At 43.7% G+C, this 23848-nt stretch overlaps 1 protein-coding gene across 1 annotated transcript in view; it reads right to left on the bottom strand.

Annotated features, from left to right (window-relative positions):
* Positions 1 to 2385: 2385 nt before the first annotated feature.
* The window catches only part of carmil2 (capping protein regulator and myosin 1 linker 2), a 67917-nt gene continuing 46454 nt past the window's right edge, over positions 2386 to 23848 (bottom strand). The window contains exons 32-41 of the mRNA XM_076112875.1: positions 16228 to 16331; positions 12802 to 13711; positions 11816 to 11920; positions 11074 to 11110; positions 10701 to 10769; positions 9058 to 9320; positions 7364 to 7499; positions 6232 to 6321; positions 3938 to 4048; positions 2386 to 3860 (exon numbers count right to left, since the gene is read on the bottom strand). Of these exons, the coding sequence (XP_075968990.1) occupies positions 3328 to 3860; positions 3938 to 4048; positions 6232 to 6321; positions 7364 to 7499; positions 9058 to 9320; positions 10701 to 10769; positions 11074 to 11110; positions 11816 to 11920; positions 12802 to 13711; positions 16228 to 16331 (2358 nt within the window). The 3' untranslated portion in view covers positions 2386 to 3327. The remainder of the gene's footprint in view (positions 3861 to 3937; positions 4049 to 6231; positions 6322 to 7363; positions 7500 to 9057; positions 9321 to 10700; positions 10770 to 11073; positions 11111 to 11815; positions 11921 to 12801; positions 13712 to 16227; positions 16332 to 23848) is intronic.

The raw sequence follows: 23848 nt of genomic DNA on the forward strand, positions 1-23848 counted from the left end.
ACTCATAATTTTAATAATTATTAACAAGTATAGGTAAGGATGTACACTCTGTTCATAACTTTGTTTTTGTTTGCTTTATGTAGTTTTGTATATATTCTGTGCGTGCAAGGCAAAGATAAACATGAGGGTAGAAAATAAACTCTGCCCCAGGATGAGACGGAGGCTCAGGCCGCTGACCTGAGGTCTGCTCTTAGAAACACACAGCGTTCTCCACAGCCCCCCGAGTCTGATAGACCTTACATGATATCTGATCATATACTGGGGTTCTGTTCCATCCTCTGCTTCTCCTGTGATAGGATGGACGTGGTGATCACATGTGCGCTTGTGTAACGGACGGATTGAACCTGAATTGATTTGAACGTCACACACAGAAACATGCAGAGCTCCAGTGTCCCATGAGATTCTAAAGAGGTCAATGTAAAGACGTCTTAACAAGGCAAGACATATTCTCCCACATGGATGACATGATGGGACTACAAATTGTGTTAAGCAAATGGATTTGACATCATTTTCAATGTATACAAATCATGAGAAAATAACCAAAAGTTGAGCTTACTTCTTTAATTATGTATATTTTGTATCAAGATGTTGGGAGCAACCTCACCTCTCTGTAGCAACAGCAGGATGTGTAAGAACACTGGGAGGCATTGTTAGAAATGTCTATGAAACCTTGAGCACGATGTAGCTCAGTATCTGCCTGCTTCCAAACCTCAGAGTTTCCACCAACATTTAGAATGTTTCTGAGCATTTGGAAGGTCTTGTGCTGTTCTGTGATTGGATGTTTCCCTCGCTGAAACAAACAGCTGAGCCAGTCTTCATCTAAGTACGCCTAATATGGTGCCAAGAGAGGACATAAGACAGCTGTTGAACTGTTCTACCTGTTGGTTCTGAGAGACCTGGAGTTCACCAGGAAGTGGTATTCAAAGTGTAATGTTGTTTCCTTCTTAACGGAGGATAAACTATGAGCTTAAACAATGACAAGGAACTGTCCCGGTGCACTACTGATGTCCTGCAGCCACCTCACATCGTGTGTGCTGGATGGAGCCGATGGACCTGGTCCACAAACACAAATGTCTGATTCATTCTTTGTCAGGTTTCTGTCTCACCTGTGCCCTGAAGAACTACAGCGATCGAGTGGTAACACTCATTCTAAAACACTCTAATATTGTTTCTTTATCATTGTCTATTCTTCATTCTTAAATCGTATACTATTGCACTGTGTTCAGTGTCACACACCGATCACCAAGCCAGACTCCTTGTATGTGCACATACTTGGCAATGAAGTGGTTCTGATTTGGATTCCTGCTCAAAACTACATTATGATAAAACAAAGTGCCGTCTCTTTATGACTTCCTGCCACACATCCCGTCTGTTTCTTAGTGAGCTAACGGGACATCCTGATGCAGTCAAAATTTTAAGTCATAACAATTCTAACACTTTCCAGAAATCCCCAATTTAAAAATGAATGGGAGCAAAACAGATTTATGTCTAAATGTAGATCAATCACTCAATCTAAGTCACAATGAAATATGTCTCGTCTTCTGGGGAACAAAGAATTCAAGAAGCAAAGTGAAAAGTTACAGAAGAACATGGTGGGCCGTGAAACCCCCCATCAAATCATAATGACAACATGTAGAACAGCAGGTGATAAACAGTAAAGTGTCTTTGACATGATGATGAGCGACACTCACAAACGCTGAGATGAGCCATCCCCTTAGTGGAGAGCGTACAGCAAAGACTTTACATCCTGGTTTAGCTGAAGCTCGCTGTGTCCTGTTTCATAAACATGTTTAAACTTGAGCTAAAAAATCACTGCTTGTCTTGCAGCTTTTAGGGGCCGTTCACATGTTGCATCAAAACCGCGTGGAAACGCCGGAGCAAACCTCACTGACTAAACTAAACAGAGTCAGAACACAGATATGGATTCCCAGCACCACACGGTAGCTTTACTGCTTGATTCTCAGTTTGGCTGAACTTTCATCCGGATGTTGTGACTTCCTTGGTCGGCAGAGTGAAGCCTTCTTATGTACAGTCGAAGGGTGAAGCAAGTCAAATATTCCTTTGGGTGGATAGTAAAGCTCCAAATAGTTCTGAACTAAAATGCACAGTCTGTATATAAGAAGTGGACGTCGTCATTGTGACGTCACACATTGGTTTGTGGACTGATGTTATGAAGGATTACGGCCATCGCCATGTTGTCTTTTTTAGAACCAGTGAACAGAAGTTATATATTTGGAATGAGGAGGAGTGACGTAGAGACGCCTTATACGTCTCTGGTAGAGACCTGTCACTCACAGTCTGTTTGACTCTAAATGGACCATAATGTACTAAATGAACATCATGCTGTATTGAAGAAGACTTGAAACTAGAGATTGAGACCATAAACTCATGTTTACAATGTTTACTGAGGTAATAAATCAAGAGAGAAGTAGAGTCATTTTCTCATAGACTTCTATACAACCAGAGGAGTCGCCCTCTGCTGGTCACTAGAGAGAACGCAGCTTTAACACATGAAGCTTTGACTTCACTCTGAAGAACCATAGGTTGCCGCCTGCTGAAATGATTAACTTCTCTTTTATTAATTTCTCGTAGACTGTTATTTCCGGAAGAAAGAAAAGCTCTGATTGGTCATTCCCTGTCACATGACGTGCGGTGCGCTGCAGCGCAAGTACAAATTGAATCTCAGGGCGCAGCCATCGCGCCCTGAAAAATAGGTGCTTGGTAGCACTTGTGCAAAGCGACAGCGTCGCTCTCGCTTTTTGGGCGCCTACATTGACAACAATGAATTTGACGGCGCAAAAAAATGCAACATATGAACGTCCCCTTACATGGCACCAGTTCATCAACGTGACGAGATGACAATATAGTCAGAAGATGAACTGTCAACACAAAAAACACACGGTGTGATGCTACCCCCGCAGCTAACGTCCGTTTTATTTGTTTGGAATAAATAAGCACAGACTGCAATAACAACCCAGCGGTCGGATTAGTACGAATAATACATGCCTCATACAAACAGGGGCTGCGGTTGGGCACTCCTAATCAATAAAAAAACATGTATTTTCAGAATGAATCGATTCAACTTTCATTGTTCTGGGCACGTTGCAGTACGTGGTTATTCACCCAGTAGAGCAGACGTTAGCTGTAAGCTAGCAACAAAAAAATGCACCAACCGTGTGCACTACATCACGTTTAGCTTTCAAAGAGAACCCCCCTGGCATGGGACACAGCAGCACTTTTACAGCTGTTCTCAGACCTCGTACTTCCTGATCTCAGACCCCTGGCTCCTCTCTCTCCCAGGCCTCCTGGTGTCAGTCAGTGTGTGTGTTATTCAGACAGAGGGGAATCAGTTCTTTGGTCTGCTGGCTCTGCCTTCATTGTGTGCTGTTTAGAGACCGCCTCTCCTCCCTCCTGAGTGCTGTTTCTCACATCCGCTGTGCCCGGAGCTGTGCCGGGGCTCTGCTTCTTGTGGGACAGAGGGCTCACTCTGGGGTTTTCCGGCGATCTGGATGGGATTGTGCTCAGGCTCTTTTCTCGGGGTGGTGGGGATACCGGCAGTTTTTCTAGAGTTCGGGGCAACGGTGGGGCCGCGCTGGGGCTCTTTTTCTCCCACGTGGGGGGAACAGGAGGCTTCTTCTCCAGGCTCGGGGTTAGTGCCGGAGGCCTCTCCAGGATGGACCGAGCTGCGGTCGGACTGAAGAGTCGGGGTGCTGAAGTTTCTGCAGAGGAGGGACGCCCTGAGCCCGGGGTCTCCTCTTCTCCTGGAGGAGGGTGCTTGGTCCTTCCTCGCTCTGCCTTCAGCTCCTCCTTCTGGACAGCCTCTTTCCTGTCCTCAGCTGTCTGTTTCCCCGTGTCACCGGCTGGATGGATGAAGAACCAAAGAACAACAATCAATCAAAGAATAAGAAAGATTCCAAGCATTATAAACACCTCTCACCTGAGCTCTTCTGTGCTTCCTCCCCACTAGATGGATCTTCGGTGCAGGTGGGCAGGTCTCCTCTGTTGCCACGGAATCGGATGGGGGATCTCTGTAACACTGCCTTCAGCTCTGAGAGAGATTTAGACAAATAGAGGGACTTGAGGGTCTTGGAGACCACGAGTTAGTCTTTAATCCGGACTTATTAAATCAGTATGTATAAATTAACAAAATGTGCCCGTTTGTTTCAGATTCTCCATGACGAGGGTTGGGGTTGGAGTTGGGGTTAGAGTTGGGGTTGGGGTTGGAGTTGGGGTTGGGGTTAGAGGGTTGGGGTTAGAGGGTTGGGGTTGGAGTTTGGGTTGGGGTTAGATTCAGGTAAAAACGTGACCACCTGATGGAGGTCACGGGGGGCACGGGCACAAGGGGAATATTTATCTAAAAAGATCTCAGGTGTTCTTTTAAAACAGCATAAATATGCTTAAAAATCCCCCATAGCAAACAACCTTCTAAAAGAATCAGTTAAAAATGGGTAAAAGGTTTAAAAAGACATCAGAGCAGGGGCAAGACAGGCAACGGGAGTCGACCATTAAAAGAAACTCCAGGGTCTCCAAGGTCCGTCCCCCGGTGTGGGTACCTATAAAATTCATAAAACGGCCAAAAAAGGGGATAAAGGTATAAAAGCAAGGCCGCACACAGTGTTTCCTTAATAAATATGTAAATAAACATAAAAAAGATATAAATAACTAGAATATATAACAAATATAAAAAAGGATAAATAAACATATAGTATAAATATACACACACACACCCCACATCTAAAACTTTAAAAAATAACACTGCCTTCAGCTCTGAGAGAGATTTAGACAAATAGAGGGACTTGAGGGTCTTGGAGACCACGAGTTAGTCTTTAATCCGGACTTATTAAATCAGTATGTATAAATTAACAAAATGTGCCCGTTTGTTTCAGATTCTCCATGACGAGGGTTGGGGTTGGAGTTGGGGTTAGAGTTGGGGTTGGGGTTAGAGGGTTGGGGTTGGAGTTGGGGTTGGGGTTAGAGGGTTGGGGTTAGAGGGTTGGGGTTAGGGTTAGACGCTGTGGTAAACTTGAATTCCATCTTTTCACAGCTTTTAAGTGTCGGCAGAGACAGCTCTGTATGTCTTTCTGGATTCAGCCAGTACACATGTGACACGTGTCTTTTGGTTCACTGGTTCCCAACATGGGGGTCGGTGCCCCCCAAAGGGCCGCAGGATAAACCTGAGGGGTTGTTGTTTAACAGGATAGGAAACAGAACACTAAATTACATTTAGATATTTCAGCTTGTTCTCTTGTGAACAACTGAATAATTGTATCTTTATTGTGTAGAACAAAGTTCCCTCTTTGCATATGCATATGCATATGCATCAACAGCATATGAAACCGATGACGGTGGGTCACAAGTAGACCCTGCTTGACTGTAAAGGGTCACAAGCCAGAAAGGTTGTGACCTTTGTTTTAGTCTGTATTGTTTGTGACCCACATCAGGTCTGCAACATTCTCTGAAATGTCTCCTATATTTTCTGATAAAGAGTGGACTCCAGATGCACCGAATACTCTGAACCATCTAAAGCTGCTCTCACTAGGAGTTCTTAATGATGAATCCACTTGATCATAAACTGGAGGCATGTGGCGGATTGTTGGCTATTATTATAACGCAACCTAAACACTATTTAAGCTGTTGTGCCGTGTGCAAACACTCTGGCTCATATCCAAGCATTGGAGAGATGCCACCAAAAAAAGGCTGGAAGAAGAAGAAGAAGAAGAAGAAGTTGAGCAGTAGAGAACTCGAGGTTCAGTTAAATAAAGTTCAACAGCATCAGTACTGGTGTTACAGTAAGAATAGGATCAATGGACCAATAGTATTTCTTTAATAATCCAATCACATAAAGATACTAACAAAATAAGAGCAAATCTGTTCTTATATCACTTCCTGCTTGAGGCCAAGTGTCATGTTGTAGTTTATGATGAGTATTCTAACGTGGGTCTTCAGAGACCATGACCCAATGGAACCCTGAGGACCTAACCTCTCATGAACCTCACCTCCACACCTCAGGTACCTGGAGCCTCTTTCTTTTGCCCACATTTCAAGAAGCAGTAAATTCTCTAATCTTCTGAACTTCTGCTGTAGTCGAGACGTTCGACCAACTTGAATGTGTGAATCTCTTCATTAACCTTTCACAGACTCGTGGTTTGATCTTACATTGTTTTTATATTCCTTCCCTTACGGTTATGATTCTATTCATTGTCTTTGATCAATAATAAGACAAAGCCTCACCTTGTGTCATGGTCAGAGCGTCCTCATGGACGGACACGGCTCTGCGCTGTGGGAGGGGCCTCACGTGTGGGCGTGGCTTAGGTAGACTCTCTGGAGGTACACACACACACACACACACACACATTCAAGGTGTTAAATCAACTTTTCTTCAGCTATTAAAGTGGCTTTTAAATGTTGAACTTACTAAAGGTGATAAAGACCCTGAGATGTTAAACGCTTGAGTGTTATCATACGGAGGATCCTCCTCTACTCCTCGTCTGAACCACACCTGATGTTCCTCTAGTACAGTGGTTCTCAAACTTTTTCTGTCTCGCCCCACTTTGGAAGAAGAAAAATGTTCATGCCCCACCGCCACAACAAAATTGTAACAAAATGGTCCATGTTTAATTTTTATTGAAATAACATTTTGTGACTCCTCCGTCTGTGCTTTTTCAAATAATAGAATAAATAAAATGTGCAATCACTTTGTTAGAACAATGCAAATAAAGTTATATCTGTGCAAAAAATAACTAATATCTGGCAAAAAATAGCTTATTGCAATTGGCTGCAATTAACCTGTTTTGCACTAAACATCTTTTCAAGATAACAATAAAGTGCAACCTGTGAAAAACTAAACAAAACAAGTTTCATACTATCCGCAGCTAGAGTTTTCAGACATAAAACACAGACTGGTCTCTCATCTCCTACCGCGTTCACTGTGAAACCCAGAGCAAGATAGGCGTCATCATATTTTCTTCTTGGCTGTTCGTCTCGGATGCATCGCTTGCGGTTGCTTTTCTGTTCCCGCCTGCCAAATGTCTCTTCATTTGGAACACTAAGCCACACATGTGAGTCGCCAAGGATCATGGCCGTCGCGCATGAGCAAGCGTAACCTGGTAATGGCGTAACGTAAACATTTACACGAAAGTACAGGCATTTCGCCATATATTTATTAATTACTTAAATAAAAAAAATAAAAATAAAAAAGATTCCGCATTTCCCCCTGCGCCCGACCTGTAATACCACCGCGCCCCACAAGAGGGGCGCGCCCCACAAGAGGGGCGCGCCCCACAGTTTGAGAACCACTGCTCTAGTAGTACACATCAGCCCAAATCTTAGTTCTGATGCATTATTTGGTTTTAACGAGACGTACCGTCGGTCACCGATTGTGCTCTCTCTGAGCGATCCTGTGCACCGGGACATCTCCATGGAGAGGAGGCTGGAGGGAGCAGCTCTGTCCTGGAGGACGGAGTCGAGGCGGCGCCCTGGGGACGCTCCTGGCTCCCATTCTGGGGATGAAGATCAGAGGGAGCTCAGTGGACCGTGACACAGCAACATGACGGCTCCGTCAGCACTGATACGAGTCTGTATGTACAGAACGCTAATCCAACAATCCTGCAACCAATAAATAAATCCTTCCTCCGTGAGCCAATCAACTTATGGTGCTTTAGGAGGTTGGAGTAGACTTGTATTATTTTGTGAGAGGGGTTTCTAATATCTATTCTACCTTCTACTTTCATTTCACGTCGATTTTCAGGACAAAAAACTCATGAAATTGTTGAGAAAGTGTGTCAGCAGCTCCTCACATTGACTGTGTATTTACTGTTCAAACAGTGTTGTGTATCATAAGGAGTCTGTCATGAATCTGTATTTTCACTAAGTGTATTCATTTGACATTTCCAGGCTACTTTCTGCCCAAACAAACATGTGACGGTTAAAGTCATGCCTGTAACATAGTGACTGTTGCCAATGATGTCATAAAAAGAAAATGCTCTTAAGCTTTTACATAATCTGATTCTCTAACCAATGTTTCTATTTGTAATTGCTTGAGAATACTCTATATTGCACCATGGTACCACCTGACCTCTCTCCGCTCTGCTGCGTTTCCTTTGTTATAGCTGCAGTATATCATTGATGTCGTCTATACGTCCTCACATATCTATCCTACCTCATGTGTTTGTATCAAACTTAACTATATGAGGTAATACTTATGTTATCACTTGATATCGCCCAGTAACCAGCACCAGCTGATTGACTGGAAACTATTAGCTGCTAACTGTAGTCTGCCCCTCCCCCCCCCCCCCCCCCCTCATAATGTGAGGATTGAAATCACTTTGTTTTCCTGCTGAAGCCGTTCTCATTCTTCAATCCTGATTTGCTCACAGGGATTACAGAGATGTGTAATAACAATCTTTCTTATATTCACCTAAATCTCCACATCTACTACTTTGACATCAGTACTGGGATTATTAAATCCCCAACCAGATACATGTATAAGATATTCCTTCCTTAATGTTAGGTTACCTCCTGGAACATGAGACATTAACTGTATCATTCTGTAACATAATTCCATAAAGCAAACCTGAATCCTGAGGGTTCAGCCTCTGATTTCTAAGGGATCTGATTGGTTACAGGGGTTTTCACAGGTGCATTCTGGGTGCAGGTGATATTTCACAGGCCTATAGTTTGATTGATGTGTCTAATGAAGATCACTGTGTTTTCTTAGATCTGCTCCATACAAAGATGATGAGGAAGCGCTTTCCATTATTGTGCCATAACGATCTGTTTCTGTGTCGCCATCTTGTGGCCCGTACTAGTCACCGTACATAATACGCCATTCACATTATAAAGAAATGAAATGATTCCGTATTCATAATCTTTAACCTTTTTAACTGTACATTTTAAATATATGAATTAATGTATCAATCAAGTAAAGATACAAACAAATGGAAGTAACCTCATTGGCTTCCTCACATATTCATGACGCTTGTGCTGGTGTTGTTTGTGGATGATATTAAAGAAGTAAATGAGGTGTGAATAGTGTCCCCTGACAGACTGCTGGGTTACCTGAGCTGTGCTCTCCGCTGGCCTCCCGTCATGAGGGGGCGCTCTGAGCTGGACTCTCCCTGCTGAGCCGCCGGCAGGAGGAGCAGAGGAGGGACGAGCTCCCGCTCCTGCCGGGGAAGCCGGGGTGGGGAGCGGAGGCTTGGCGGCAACAGCAGGTTTGGGCGGCAGGGGCCCGACGGGGCGCTCGTGGAGGACGGGCTTGGGGTGAAGGGGGGGGTCCAGTCGGAGAGGGTCCAGCGCTCTCATAGGATGCCTGGGGTCTGCTGGAAATGGGGGTCAAACCATGAAAGAGCTTTAAAATAGTGTCTGTGCAACACGTTAAAACACATTAGAGCATAGCTGTTCTTCTTAATGTGGGCTCTACTCATACAGCTCTTATTATAGAGCATAGCTGTTCTTCTTAATGTGGGCTCTACTCATACAGCTCTTATTATAGATCATAGCTGTTCTTCTTAATGTGGGCTCTACTCATACAGCTCTTATTATAGAGCATAGCTGTTCTTAATGTGGGCTCTACTCATACAGCTCTTATTATAGAGCATAGCTGTTCTTCTTAATGTGGGCTCTACTCATACAGCTCTTATTATAGAGCATAGCTGTTCTTAATGTGGGCTCTACTCATACAGCTCTTATTATAGAGCATAGCTGTTCTTCTTAATGTGGGCTCTACTCATACAGCTCGTATGGAAACCAGGAACACTGTTTGGTGAATTATTGCCAGCAGAAACCCTAAACCTCCTAAACCTGAAAGGAAAACTTAAAATATATCTGATAGTGTCATCAAATCTCATGAAAAGACCAAAAGCAACAAGGTGTGAGTCCGTCTGTCATCGCTGTGACTCCTCTGCTGTCTGTGGCTCTCAGCTCCAATAAGCCCATTGGCTCCACTTCTTTAAAGAAGACTCAGTGTTTCATATTTAAGGGGAGACGAGATGAACTGAGAGAGTTGATTATTTACATTAAGACAAGTTCTTAGAAATGTAATGTTATGCAAATGAAGCATTATATGATTAAATATGAGCTAATTTTCATACATTTCCAGAACATCGATGTAAACATTAGAGGTTCAACATTCTTGTTTCATTTTGTCGTCATATTAGAGTCAAAGGTTTTTATAAAGGGAATCACTTTTTATCTCCATAAATCCAAAAATATAGAAGCAAAATACAATAAAATATGTAAAATGACCCGAACAACAATGTTTTTGCCTTGTGTGTTGAAAAGAGCTCAGTAATTTCCAAAAACAGCTGGTCACTGTAGTGTGTGTGTTCATGGTAATAAACAGCTGGTCACTGTAGTGTGTGTGTTCATGGTAATAAACAGCTGGTCACTGTAGTGTGTGTGTTCATGGTAATAGACAGCTGGTCACTGTAGTGTGTGTGTGTTCATGGTAATAAACAGCTGGTCACTGTAGTGTGTGTGTTCATGGTAATAGACAGCTGGTCACTGTAGTGTGTGTGTTCATGGTAATAGACAGCTGGTCACTGTAGTGTGTGTGTTCATGGTAATAAACAGCTGGTCACTGTAGTGTGTGTGTGTTCATGGTGATGAAGGAACATGGAGCTCTATAGCTCAGAGGAAGAAGGGAGATCAGGGTTGATAGTATCGTCCACATACAGTATGGCGATAGATCACATTGGTACCTGATGATGTGGACATGGTTCTGGGCTTGGTGTACGTGGGAGGAGGGACAGGTTTGTCCAGGATAGCACCTGAGGACAGAGACAGAGGGACCAAGCGGGTCAATGTGAATCCAAGCTGTACATGTAATGAAGTCCCTCAGCTGTGAGAGGTCGACTGCAGTGTTCCATCAGCGGAAGCTCACCTGAAGGTGCAGCTGCAACAGTGTTAATAGTATTAAACATATTTCATGAAACATAGAATATTACATAGATGTTTCATTTAGTTCACACAGGTTTAGCACTACGGCAACAGCTGGTGCAAGTGAAACCCAAACTTTTGAACTCAAATTTGCAGTGTTAATTATTGAAGATTGTAAAAAATAAAAACACTCACCTTCAGAGTTGGCCTTTCTCAGCTCCTCGTCTTTATTCTACAACAGACATGATGAAACGTTTGATCAACAACCTGCTGGTGCCCTTTGTAGTGGCTGCAACTTCTCCTTCTTGTTTAAAGAATCCACAGAATGATGACATTATATAGACTGCTTTATGGGGACATTATGTTTTTAGTGTACACACTGAACATAAAGTAATAACAATAAGTATTTACCACAGAATAGATTAAGGATCTATCCTGTCTAGTGTTGGTTGTTTTGTCCATGTTTTGTCCATGCTCCCTATCAGTTATAACACCACTGTACCCACTAAGTAATGACTGAGATCTGGGAACATAGAGACATCACTATAGTGTAGAAACAGGTTGAAAACAGACCATCACTTTACTCAGATTATACTGTCAACCACTGTGTAGCCCCGCCCTAAAGCACACCCTGCTTTATGGTCTGTGTGACTCTAAATGGACCATAATGTACTAAATGAACATCATGCTGAATTGAAGAAGACTTGAAACTAGAGATTGAGACCATAAACTCATGTTTACAATGTTTACTGAGGTAATAAATCAAGAGAGAAGTAGAGTCATTTTCTCATAGACTTCTATACAACCAGAGGAGTCGCCCCCTGGTGGACACTAGAGATAACTAAACTAATGTGTGTTTTCATCACTGTGCTACATTTTAGACACACATCAAGGGCCCTCCCCAGACTACATGTACACACACACACACACATCCTACCTGGCTCGCCTTGGTGTCGGCTGGTGGAGATTTGGCCACGCCCATTCTGTGCAGCATCACCTGAAGCCTCTGTTCAAAACTAGATGTGCTCTCAGACGCATGTTTCTGGAGGACGACACAGGGACATTTAAAATGGACAATGTGAATTCCAACACACACACACACACGATGTAGTGTAAGGACCACACTGTTGTTCTGTTGTGTTGTTATTTCTATATCATAATTATTGACAAAACTAATTCAAAGAGGAAAAAAAATTTTTTTCCCTTTTTGTCAAAGCATTTATTAATAATAATAATGATAACAATAATAATAGGTTTATTTTGTAAAGGTAAAAGCAACAAAAATACAAAGAAGGAAGATAGATGAGATTATAACAGTACGAAACAGAACAAAAACTACAAACTAGAATCTGATTTCCTGGTTGCTGTCGGGATGTTGAGAGAAAGGATTCTAAACACGTGACCTCCTCCTGCTGTGATTCACAGCTTAGTGATTTAGTGTGTTCAGAAAAGTCTTCTTCTTACTTTCAGTGCGGAGAAAAACAACAGCATCACACAACACAGTGTGTTGATGTGAATCAGTTCATTTTGTTTTTCTGCTGTTAAGCTGAAACACTTCCTGCATATTTTTCACATTAAAAGACTTTCACAAAATTGAGTTTTTATGCATTTCTGCCTCATTATGCAAAGGAGGCGCGTCAGTCGCTCAACTTTTAGCCTGTCGGTTGATCGACAGAGTGCATAGATAGACGATACATGCTAGCTAGCTAGCTATCTGACGCTGTGTGCTTACAGCCTTCATGCCCGGCCTCGTGCTCCCCTGCCACCGCCTCAGATCTTTGGTACAGGTGTGCAGATCAAGCGGCTGTATCTCTGAGTGTCTCTGATTCAGGGCCTGATTCTCAGCAGTGTTTAAGAATCGACCGGACCTTTTCCGATTACATGACCTGACTGTGTGTGCGTTCAGTGTATCGTCAGACTGACCTTACTGTGGGTGTCATCCTTGTCCTCAGGCTCTAATCCCGTCAGCAGTATGAGACTCTGGCTCTTGCCCTCTCTCAGGGACCTCTTGGTCACCTTCAGTCTCCTCTCTCCGTACGGAGTCCCTCCCAACTTTATCTCCTTCATCTGCACGCCGCTCCTCTCCTGCTCCGTTAGAGGGGAGGTGACCACGGGACCTGGGGTGCGACCTGGCGAGACAGGAACTGCCTCTTCTTCTAGGTGGGGAAGCGTGTCGGTGGTGGGGTCAGGGCTCGTGGCGACGGTGGGGTAAGAGGAAGTGGTCTCACTGGAAGGCGTCGTCGTGGTTAATGTCTTGGCAGGCGCCATCGTTCCCCTGACATCGCCTGCAAGATGGTGGCCGGTGGCGACGGTTCCTTCTGTGGTGGCGGCATCATTAGAAACGTTAGCATCCTCCACTGACCTAGACCCTCTCCCCTTCTCTCTCTCCTTGTCCCTCTCTCTCTCCCTTTCTTTGGCCTCGCGGAGGGGTCGAATGAGGTCTGCAATGGAGGTCCTTTTGACCTTCACACCCTCTCCTGCTCCTCCTCCCTCTCCCCCTCCTGCCTTGGCGGCTCGGCTGGCTCGAGACCTCTTGAAGGCAAAGAAGTCACCAAACTTTTTCTTGATGTTTTTGGTGGGAAGTGTGGTGGTGGTGGTGGGGACAGAAGAGGGGGCGGGGGGAGTGGAGGATGTAGAGAGGGGTGAAACATCAGTGTAGGTGAGGGATGTGTCAATAGATGGGAGGGAGGGAGAGGTGACAGTGGTGGTGGTGGTGGTGGTGGAGGGGGTGATATTGTCAGATGAAGAGGAAAGGGGGGTTGAGGCTGAGGGGGTGGAGCTTGACTCTGAGGGAGTGGCTTGGGCAGGGATTGACTCCTCCCACCGGCCTTTTCTGCAGCAGGGAGACAGCAGAAAGAGCAACAGACAAGAAGAGACACTCAGTACTACGACTACTGCTACAGGACTCAAGACACATGCTCAGTTCAGGTACACAACAAGGGTCATGCAAACACATCTCTCAGTGAGCGCTACTTCCTGCTTCAGCAGAGGCGGGGCCTGGCATGGAGGTGTTGGTCAGTTGGTTAGTCTGTCAACACTTTGGTCCAGAGCACGATATCTACAGGACTACCAGCCAGATCACGCGTCAGCAGTAAAACTGATGTCTTCTGCGCTTCTTTCTTGCATCACATTTTTCTAGCATTTTTAGATGCCCAATAAAAGTTAAAATATTCTCAACTTCTTAGCGCCATTTGAGGAGTTGGACCACTTGTTAATGTCACACTTGGCCCAAGCAGCCAATCAAAAAAAAGCAAGGGGCAGGCTCTATACTTCCTTCCTGTTTTGATGCCGGTAGATGTGGTAGGGCTAGTTAGCTCGTTAGTTCGTTAGCTGTGTCTGTGAGAGTATGTGAGAGGGAGGGGGGAATATACTATATACATATATATATATATACATATATATATGTATATATATATATATATATATATATGTATATATATATATATATATGTATATATATACGTATATATATGTATATATATATATATATATATATATATATACATATATATATGTATATATGTATATATACATATATATATATGTATATATGTATATATACATATATATATATATATATATACATATATATATATATATATATATACATATATATATATATATATATATATACGTATATATATGTATATATATATATATATATATATATGTATATATATATATATATATATATATGTATATATATATATATATATATATATGTATATATATATATATATATGTATATGTATATATGTATATATATATATATATATATATATATATATATATATATGTATATATATATATGACAATATATATATAAAGAGAGAGAGAAAGAGAGAGAGCGAAAGAGAGAGACCACATTTTTCCATGAATCACATTTGAGCGACGCGTCTTGGTGATGAACTCCCCCCCTTGACTTTTCGTCCAACCAGCATCATTATTAGGTCAAAATATCCCCAATTTTGTCATAAAGACCATAAGAATGCAGTTATATAAATCCATCCATGAAGAGCAGACATGCGGCCTACACTGGTTGGGGATGGAGCAGTCTTTAGGCTTCCAGTGCAGGTGGAACGACAGCATGATGATCTGGGCTGTGAACTCCGTTGTAACTCGGATCGTGGACAGCAGCTGCTGCTTTTGCTTCGTGGATGTGTCGACGAAGGGTGAAGATGGAAATGTTTAAATGGACGCCAACAGCGGACATGGTTCTGTTCATACACTTTGGATGGCTGACGCTCCCCGCTACACACACATTGAGTATAGTTGGAGTTGAAGTTGTCATACTGCCCTGTATTTGATTTTTGAACTCTGTTAGGATCCAGGTCAGTTAAACCTGCATTAATGAACATGAGAGACGGGTATCATCTCTACACAACTGATGTAATGGGTTATGTGATGATGCTTGAACCACTGATGAAGATAAAGCTAGTGAGGGACCATTTTCACTGAGATTATTTTGTCACACAGCGAGCTAAGTACTTCTAGCCACTGCTGTTGAGTCAAAATGACATCCAGTGGATGGAGTCACAGAAAAAGTGTCAGACTTACTAATTGAATGATTACAAAACTTAATATCCATCTTCAGAAATACAAGCATCGTAATCACTGTGTTCAGTGAAGTGAAACAGAAAGGTCAGGCAGGGGATGTGTGTTTGTATGGAGATACACTGAAGGGACACAGGTTTACACTACAAACACATTCAGCATGCACTCTACACACACAGCTGCAAGGAAATCACAAACATGTTTAGTACAGACAATACATCTTTATCTCAGAGGTTCTGCCTTCTTGATGCGAAAAATACAATTTATAAGTAGAAGTGATATGCTCACTTGTTACAGTGAGTGCTCATTATTTTAATGGTTCAAGAATAAATCAAATTCAAATCTTTCCATCGCTTACTCTGATGCACCGTGAGCGGTGTGTTGGCCGCGTGTTAATAATAATAATAAAATGTAATGTATGTTAAACTAGAGGGATGAGATGTGGCGTGGAGGTCGAGTGTCCGTGAGGTTGTGTGCGTGTGAATGCATGACTGCATGGATGCATGCGCGGACGTGGTCACAGCTGTTAATGATGGTGATTTTGATGTTTATTGATTACTATTGATTATTATGTTTGTTGATTTTCTCTTTTCAATATGCTTGAAAACATAACATAATGGGGTGAAATGCTATCAAAGAAACGCACAATAAATGAAGAATGATGTCATATATCTTGCCTGTCCCCAAGACAACTGATATCAATCAGTAGATTTCATGCTGCTGTCTTAAGTGGATATTTAGCAAAGAGAAAAATGTGTGTGTTGCTCTGTTTGTGTGTGCATGTGCTCAACTCACAGTGCATAGTCAGGGATGATCTTCTTGGTGAAGAACTCCTCTACTCCTTCATCCACTCTGCCCATCCCTTCACTGGCTTCATTCTCCACCTTTGTAACCGGCTCCTACAACAAAAAACATTCAGTGTGAAGACCTTGTGTGTGTGTGTGTGAGAGAAACAACAGCCGATATTATTCAGAAGCCTTTTTACAACTCTACAAACAGGTTCTATCATTAAAAACTCATTTCATTTTGTGAGAATTTTTGTGAGCTGCTGTTCTTTGATGTTTCATCCCCAAACTGGATTGTTTCTATAAAGTTGACAAGGAGCAAACCTGTTATTCTACGTTTAATGAAACTGGATAACATTTTAGAATAAACCAGTTTAATGTAATACAATGTAGTGAAACAGTGCATATATATATATATATATATATATATATATATATATATATATTCTAACCTAAATCATGACCTCATACAATTCAGCTTATTTGTATCATCATCATCAGTACAATTGCAAACTAGAAATATGCAATCAGTAAAGGGCAGATCTCCACTGGGTGTGTCTGAACAACCACTGCTGTGATGTGTGATTGAATGAACACACCCTGCTGTCCACACACCAAAGGGCTGTAAGGCGTCGTAGAACACACCTCGTACAATCGTGACAAAAACTAAATAAAAGTCAGCGAGCTGTCTGCTCGCGCTGCAGCGACGGTGGTGATGTACCCGGCAGTGTGTGTACAGGTAGTTGTAACGGTTCCTCACTGTTAGCTGTTATACAAACACAGCGTACAACACGTGAGCAAACTATTTACCCCCATTGTGTCTCTGGATGGAGACCAGCCACCGAGAGGTACTCAACCGCGTGTGTACTGGGAGTTCCAGTAGCTGTTAGCAAAACACACCGTCCGAACAATAAAAGTGAGCAAACCTTTCCTCCCGCTGTGTCAGCAGGGTGTGCTGCTAACCTCTCTGTCACTCCCCTCCAGCTCTCTGACCACTATTTTATGTCCTACTCCCTCTCCCTCTCCTCTCCCCCCGTACTTCCTCCACCTACCCACATGGTTTCTACCCGTGGTCATCTCCGCTCCTTCTCCCCGGCTGATCTTTCCTCTTCTATTACCTCTGCTCTCCCTGACCCTGAATCCTTCTCTCTCCTATCTCCTGATACTGCTACTGATCTTCTCCTCTCCACCCTTTCCTCTTCTTTGGACAACCTCTGTCCCTTCACCTCCAGGCCTGCACGGCCAACCCCACCTGCCCCATGGCTGTCGGACTCAGTGCGTACTGATAGACGGAGCCTAAGAGAGGCTGAGCGAAAATGGAGAAAAGGCAAACTCCCGGAGGACCTTCTTAACTTCCAATCTCTTCTTTCCACTTGTTCCTCCTCTCTATCTACTGCTAAAGCTGCTTTCTTCTGCTCTAAAATCCTCACCTCTGCTTCCAATCCTAAAAAACTCTTCGAAACTTTCTCTTCACTCCTCCAACCCCCACCCCCTCCTCCTACTTCCTCCCTTCTCCCTGACGATTTCACCAACTTCTTTGACAAAAAGGTAAACGATATCAGCTCCTCCTTCTCTCAGCCCCCTGGTCCCTGTCCATCCTCTCCCTCACTCTCTCAGTGTCCCTGTCCACCATCTCCAGCTCAACCCTCTCCAGCTCTTCCCCCTCAGCTCTCCCTCTCCATGCCCCATCTTACCCTATCTTGCTCCCCTCTCCCCTCACGAGGTCCTCGACCTTGTTACATCTAACCGCCCCACCACGTGCTCCCTTAACCCGATCCCCTCCCCTCTTCTTCAGTCTATTGCGATTGAACTCCTTCCTTTCCTCACCCACCTCATCAACAAATCCCTTGTTTCAGGACGGCTTTCCACGGCTTTCAAGACTGCGAGAGTCACCCCCCTTCTGAAGAAACCGTCACTTGACCCCTCTGATGTCAAGAACTTCAGTCCGGTTTCTCTTCTACCCTTTCTTTCCAAAACACTTGAATGTGCTGTCTCTACTCAACTGTCTTCCTATCTCCACCAAAACAACCTCTTGGACCCCCACCAGTCCGGGTTCAAAGTGGGTCACTCGACTGAGACAGCCCTCCTTGCGGTGACAGAGTCGCTTCACGCAGCGAGAGCTAACTCTCTCCTCTGTCCTGATTCTCCTGGACCTGTCTGCGGCGTTTGACACTGTGAACCACCAGATCCTCCTCTCCACTCTCGAGGGGATGGGCGTCTCAGGCTCTGCACTCTCCCTGCTTGCATCTTACCTGACAGGTCGATCCTACCAGGTGACGTGGAGGGGGGCCGTGTCGGAACCACGCATGCTGACTACGGGGGTTCCGCAAGGCTCAGTCCTGGGCCCCCTTCTCTTCTCGCTCTACACAACATCTCTGGGTTCTGTTATTTGTTATGACTTATCTTACCATTGTTATGCCGATGACACCCAGCTGGTCTTGTCATTTCCCCCCGGTGACACTCAAGTGGAGGCACGCATCGCTGCATGCTTGGCTGACATCTCGAAGTGGATGACGACACACTACCTCAAGCTCAACCTGGACAAAACCGAGCTACTGTTCCTCCCGGGGAAGGGTTGCCCGCATCGAGACCTGTCCATCACCATCGAGGATACCGTGGTGACGCCAACTCGGACTGCGAGAAACCTGGGTGTGACCCTGGATGACCAATTGTCGTTCTCAGCAAACATTGCATCGGTTACACGCTCCTGCAGATTCCTGCTCTACAACATCAGGAGGATTCGCCACTTCCTCACTGATGAGACGGCGCAGGTGCTAATCCAGGCTCTTGTCATCTCCCGCCTGGACTACTGCAACTCACTACTTGCCGGAGCCCCGGCGTCGGCCATCAGACCTTTGGAGCTTGTCCAGAAAGCTGCAGCTCGTCTGGTGTTCAATTGCCCCAAGTTCTCCCACACAACTTCCCTTCTCCGTTCCCTACACTGGCTCCCTGTAAGAGCTCGCATCCAGTTTAAGACTCTGGTGCTAGCCTACAGGGCTGTGAAAGGAACCGCTCCTTACGGCCGATCGATCCGGTCGCGGCTGTTTTCTGTCCTGGCCCCACAGTGGTGGAATGAACTCCCCACTGACGTCAGGACAGCAGAGTCGCTGCCCATCTTTCGGCGCAGGCTGAAAACTCACCTCTTCAAGAAGTACTACCCTTAGCCTTCCACTTAGCACTTACTTAGCATCTATTGTATTCATACTAGCTTATTGCACTTATTGTCTTCATATTAGTTTGTGGCACTTATTGCATTGGTTTGTTTCTGCACTGTACATTGTCTCTGGTTTATGCTCTTAGATGCTTGTTTGAAGAAAGGAGATGCACTTATGACTTCTGGTGACTAGTTCTCTCGAAAACCGATGTTGAATACACTTATTGTAAGTCGCTTTGGATAAAAGCGTCTGCTAAATGACTGTAATGTAATGTAATGTAATGTGTGTGCATCTAGTTCTATCAGACCAAAGCTGTTAGCTAGACGCACCATCCAAGATGCTCAAAGTGAGCTCACTGTTTGCCCCACTGTGTGTCACAGAGTGGTGGCTGAGAGGCGGCAATGAACTCAGCTGTTTGTGTAGTTTGCTGTTCGCCAGACACACAGTCCAGTTCCCCCCCACTGTGTCTCTGGCCACAGAGCAGCGGCTGGGGGTCAGCGATGCACTCAGCTGTGTGATCACTAGCCACGGACACACACAGATGTGAACAGTCACCCACGGACACACCCACAGACACACCCACACACATGCATGCGATGGCATGATTCTCCTGGCGGAGATAAGAATAAGAAAGCAATAATGGAAATAGTTGTGCTCTACTTTGGTTATCTGGTCAAAGTAAATGCTACAAATATGAAATTATTGACACATTTTCAGGACAAACACAAGATAAAAATTCAAACGTGATGTACAAATGGACATAAGAGCTAATAACATGACCTGTTCTTGCTTCTTGTTTTACAGTAACTTTATATCTCAGCCAGCAAGTTTTATTACCACGTTAGCGTGCTAGCAACAGATTTATGGACTAAATTCATCACCGATCACACAAATAGAAAACAAGCAGCAACAAAACCGCTGAAGAGAGACCAGCACACGAACATTAAGTTGTATTCTCTTTATCCTATTTCACACCACAGTAACAAACTAAACCATAAATCCCCCGTGCTTCAACATAGACTCCTTTATTGCCATTTGCATACTTTTTCAAATTATTATCATTAATCCTTATGATCCATGTCAGGTTTCTTGCCAATAACTACATTTTATAAGATTACATGTAAACACATCATAATAACGTTATAATTTACCTTTGACAAATACGCATTTTTACTGAATAGAGCTTAAATGCATCATAATGTAACTCAAAGTAACATTAGTTAGCCCTGTTATTTAGCCGAGCAGGACTACGCTGCCCTCTGGCTGCTAACAGCTAACGTGAACTAGCTCTCCTCCTGTCAGCTTCAACACAGATTTGTTGTTCTCAATGAAGCATGATAGCTGCTTCATTGTTGTTCTCAATGAAGCAGCTATCGGGGGGATTTTCTGTCGTCCCCATTGTTCCCCAGACAACAGGACGCCGTTCGTACTGTTACGTTTTCAGAATTTTGGTATCGACTTGGAACCAAACTCATGACATTCCTGGTGTGTAGTGTTACCACAGAGCAGAGTGTGTGTTTGAACAGGTAAGCCATGTCTGCTAATCTCCTGTAGCCGTGCTAACTGAACGTATCCAGAGGCACCGCTGAGGTGTAGTGGTTAAGGTGCCAGCCTTGACCGTTGTTCAATGTCATTCCCATCTCTCTCCCCTCAATACCCATCGTCTCTCTACTGTCAGTCTAATAAATGTATAAAAAGGCCCAAAATATGAATGAAAACTATAGCCTCAGAATGCTTAGATTAAAAAAAGTTCAACATGGCTAAAAAGTCAAACTAACAAAAACCAAATGGTTAAATAGTTTACTAGTCGTAACAATGGGTCTTTTTCCTGTTAGTGAACACGCTCTCTCCATCTCTCTCTATCATCCAATGAGAGTAACATTTCTCTCTTTAATTCTCTGCCACCTCCTTTACAGCCACCTGTCTCTATGTGCTACATGCCAACACGGCACACGATTATTGGCATACAGACTCTGTCACACACACACACACACACACACACTTGTTACCATGGGGCAACAGAGCTTTCTCCACACACCAACCTGCACACCCACACACCATACGTACAATAGGCTGATACATAAAGTGACATCTACAGCTACTGTACAGAAGACCACAACTGATACGTTCAGTTTAAACTGTGCCCAGGGACATTTGACATCCTGTCAAAGGTTTGCACAGTTTTCACCGTATCAACAAATGGTGAAGCAGTTAAGTTGCCGTCTATGGCTCAGCATTAAGCTGCTTTCTGCTCAGCCAGCCAGCATGCTGACTGAACAGCAGGGGAGAAAACACAATTCCTCCCATGGGTCAGTGAAGTCAGGGCAGCAGCACACTGCACACACCCCAGGCCTGAAGTAAAGCTTTACCAGGCAGCAGATGAGCTGGAGACATCAGTGCTACAGGAAAACAGTAGAAGAGGTTGTCACAATTGACCAACTTGTTAGAAAAATTGATTGTCACCAACTGACATTATTTTTCATGATTTAATCAACCGGTTCTCTCTCTCAACTCGTCAAAATACCGAACCTCGTGCGACGAGGAAGCCTTTAGCACTCAGCCAATCGAATATGTGTATTCTGAAATGCATCGTGAGTCGAGTGAGATTTACACACAGACGGGAGAGAGAACAGTGGGTGAATTAAGTGAGTCGGAGAAGCAATTTCACACGGCGTGCTCTTAAAAGAGAAAAGTGGACCGCGAAAACACAGCTTTTAACAAAGAATGGACGGACTCTTATTTGTTCATTTTTCCTGCTGGCGCTACAAAACCACTCTGTCTCATATGTTCAGATACCGTGGCCTTTAATAAAAGCACAAAAGTGAAACGCCACTACGAGACCAAACATGACTCTTCTTGAATATAGATATGTATATGTCACTAAATAGCGCAAGTTAGATATTGTTGTAATGTTCTGGACCTTTGTACGAGGAGATCTGCTCAATCTGGACCTTTTGGAATTTGAATTGAATACCCCTGCTTTAGAAACTGTATGAGACACACCAGGCTTTCAGCTAACTCCAATATATACCCATCCGTGTCATTATTAGACAGTCAGAGCATCTGACGTGGTATAAAGAGCGGAAAGTCCACTTAGGGCGGATGGGAGGTCAGGTTGGACCGGTTAGCAGGATAGTCAGAGCGGCGGCCATTTGTACGTGTACCGTTGCTGTTTGGGACCGTTGATGCAGGCTAGCTTCCGTAGCCCTATTTTTAGGCCTCTGCTCGAAAATTGCATACCCATACTAAAAAGAGTGTATTTCTGCAACTACAAGTTATATTTGAATGATTTTGATGTTATAATAAAGGTAACACTTGTGAGATTTGTTCAGATGTGTAAATATCAGTGTATATGTTACTGGTTAACAGTAAATGAAGATGGCACACAGCTCAAATTGAAAGGTTTCAGGTTCGCCTGAAAAAAAAGCAATTCTATTGTTATTATTTCTTTGGAATGATGCAGCTGCAGGTCTAAACCTCTCCCAAATCATAGCACATTATGTGATCAGTCTCTGTGCAAAGTTCGACTTTCATAAAGTGAAGCAGAACAAAATTAGAGAGGTTTTAGTACAGAGAGGTCAGGCGAGGTCACCCAAATGGTCATTTTGGAACCAGCTGTTCCATTCTAATTTTTTATACTATATAACTATATATTTCACTTGTTTTATCACTAATAGTCACTAATAGTGTTCAATCTATCTCAAATACAGCAGTTTGGCTTCATTTTGAGAGCCAGAATCCTCTCTAAGCCCTGTTTGTGTCTGTGATCCATGGAGTTTTCTCGTCTCACTCCAGTTCCCCTGTGTCTATGCAGACGTAAGTCAGCGCCCATTGGTCGAATGAAGTGATTCAAACCTCAATCGACGCGTCAGAGCCTATACAATTGAACTGGGGTAACGTGGGAAAGATTGACTGCATCGTTAGCCAGTCAGAATCAAAACCGCGCCGTCTCTCGTGAAGCGTAAAATCCGATACGCCGAAAGTAAAATCCCTACCCCCAGCTCGCCCGGGCTCAAATTCAACCCCTGTCCTCGCGGAAACAGAATTATGACAAACAGGACACGAAAACAGTGAAAAGGTGAGGTGCATTTCTGATTATTAAAGCGGTTTGTGGTTCTGGTGCTTGTTGGCTCATATGTCTGTAATGGTTTCACGGAGAGATATATTGAAGATATCTCCGTAATCTGTGTCGAATTCTCTTGCTTTCTGGTATCTCGGTTTTCCGTGTTAGCTTCTAGCTTTGTCTTGGTAGCTACGACCGGAGCGTTGAGTCGGCTCCCTCATGGCGAAATATGAATGATAATTTGGTCATTCTTTTAGTTGGTTGTTTTAGTTGTGTAGAATTGTGTAAAAATGGCTTACATGATGTTGTAGCCCAGACTTTTTTCTTTAACTTTGTGTGTAACATCATTATATTAGTTCCTGAAAAGTGTATTATACGACACTCTGTACGCTAAACTTTCTCGATGGAACCCC

This window comes from Anarhichas minor, unplaced genomic scaffold (genome assembly GCF_050575085.1).
Source record: "Anarhichas minor isolate MPS153535 unplaced genomic scaffold, ASM5057508v1 ptg000005l, whole genome shotgun sequence".
NCBI classification, from domain to species: Eukaryota; Metazoa; Chordata; class Actinopteri; order Perciformes; family Anarhichadidae; genus Anarhichas; species Anarhichas minor.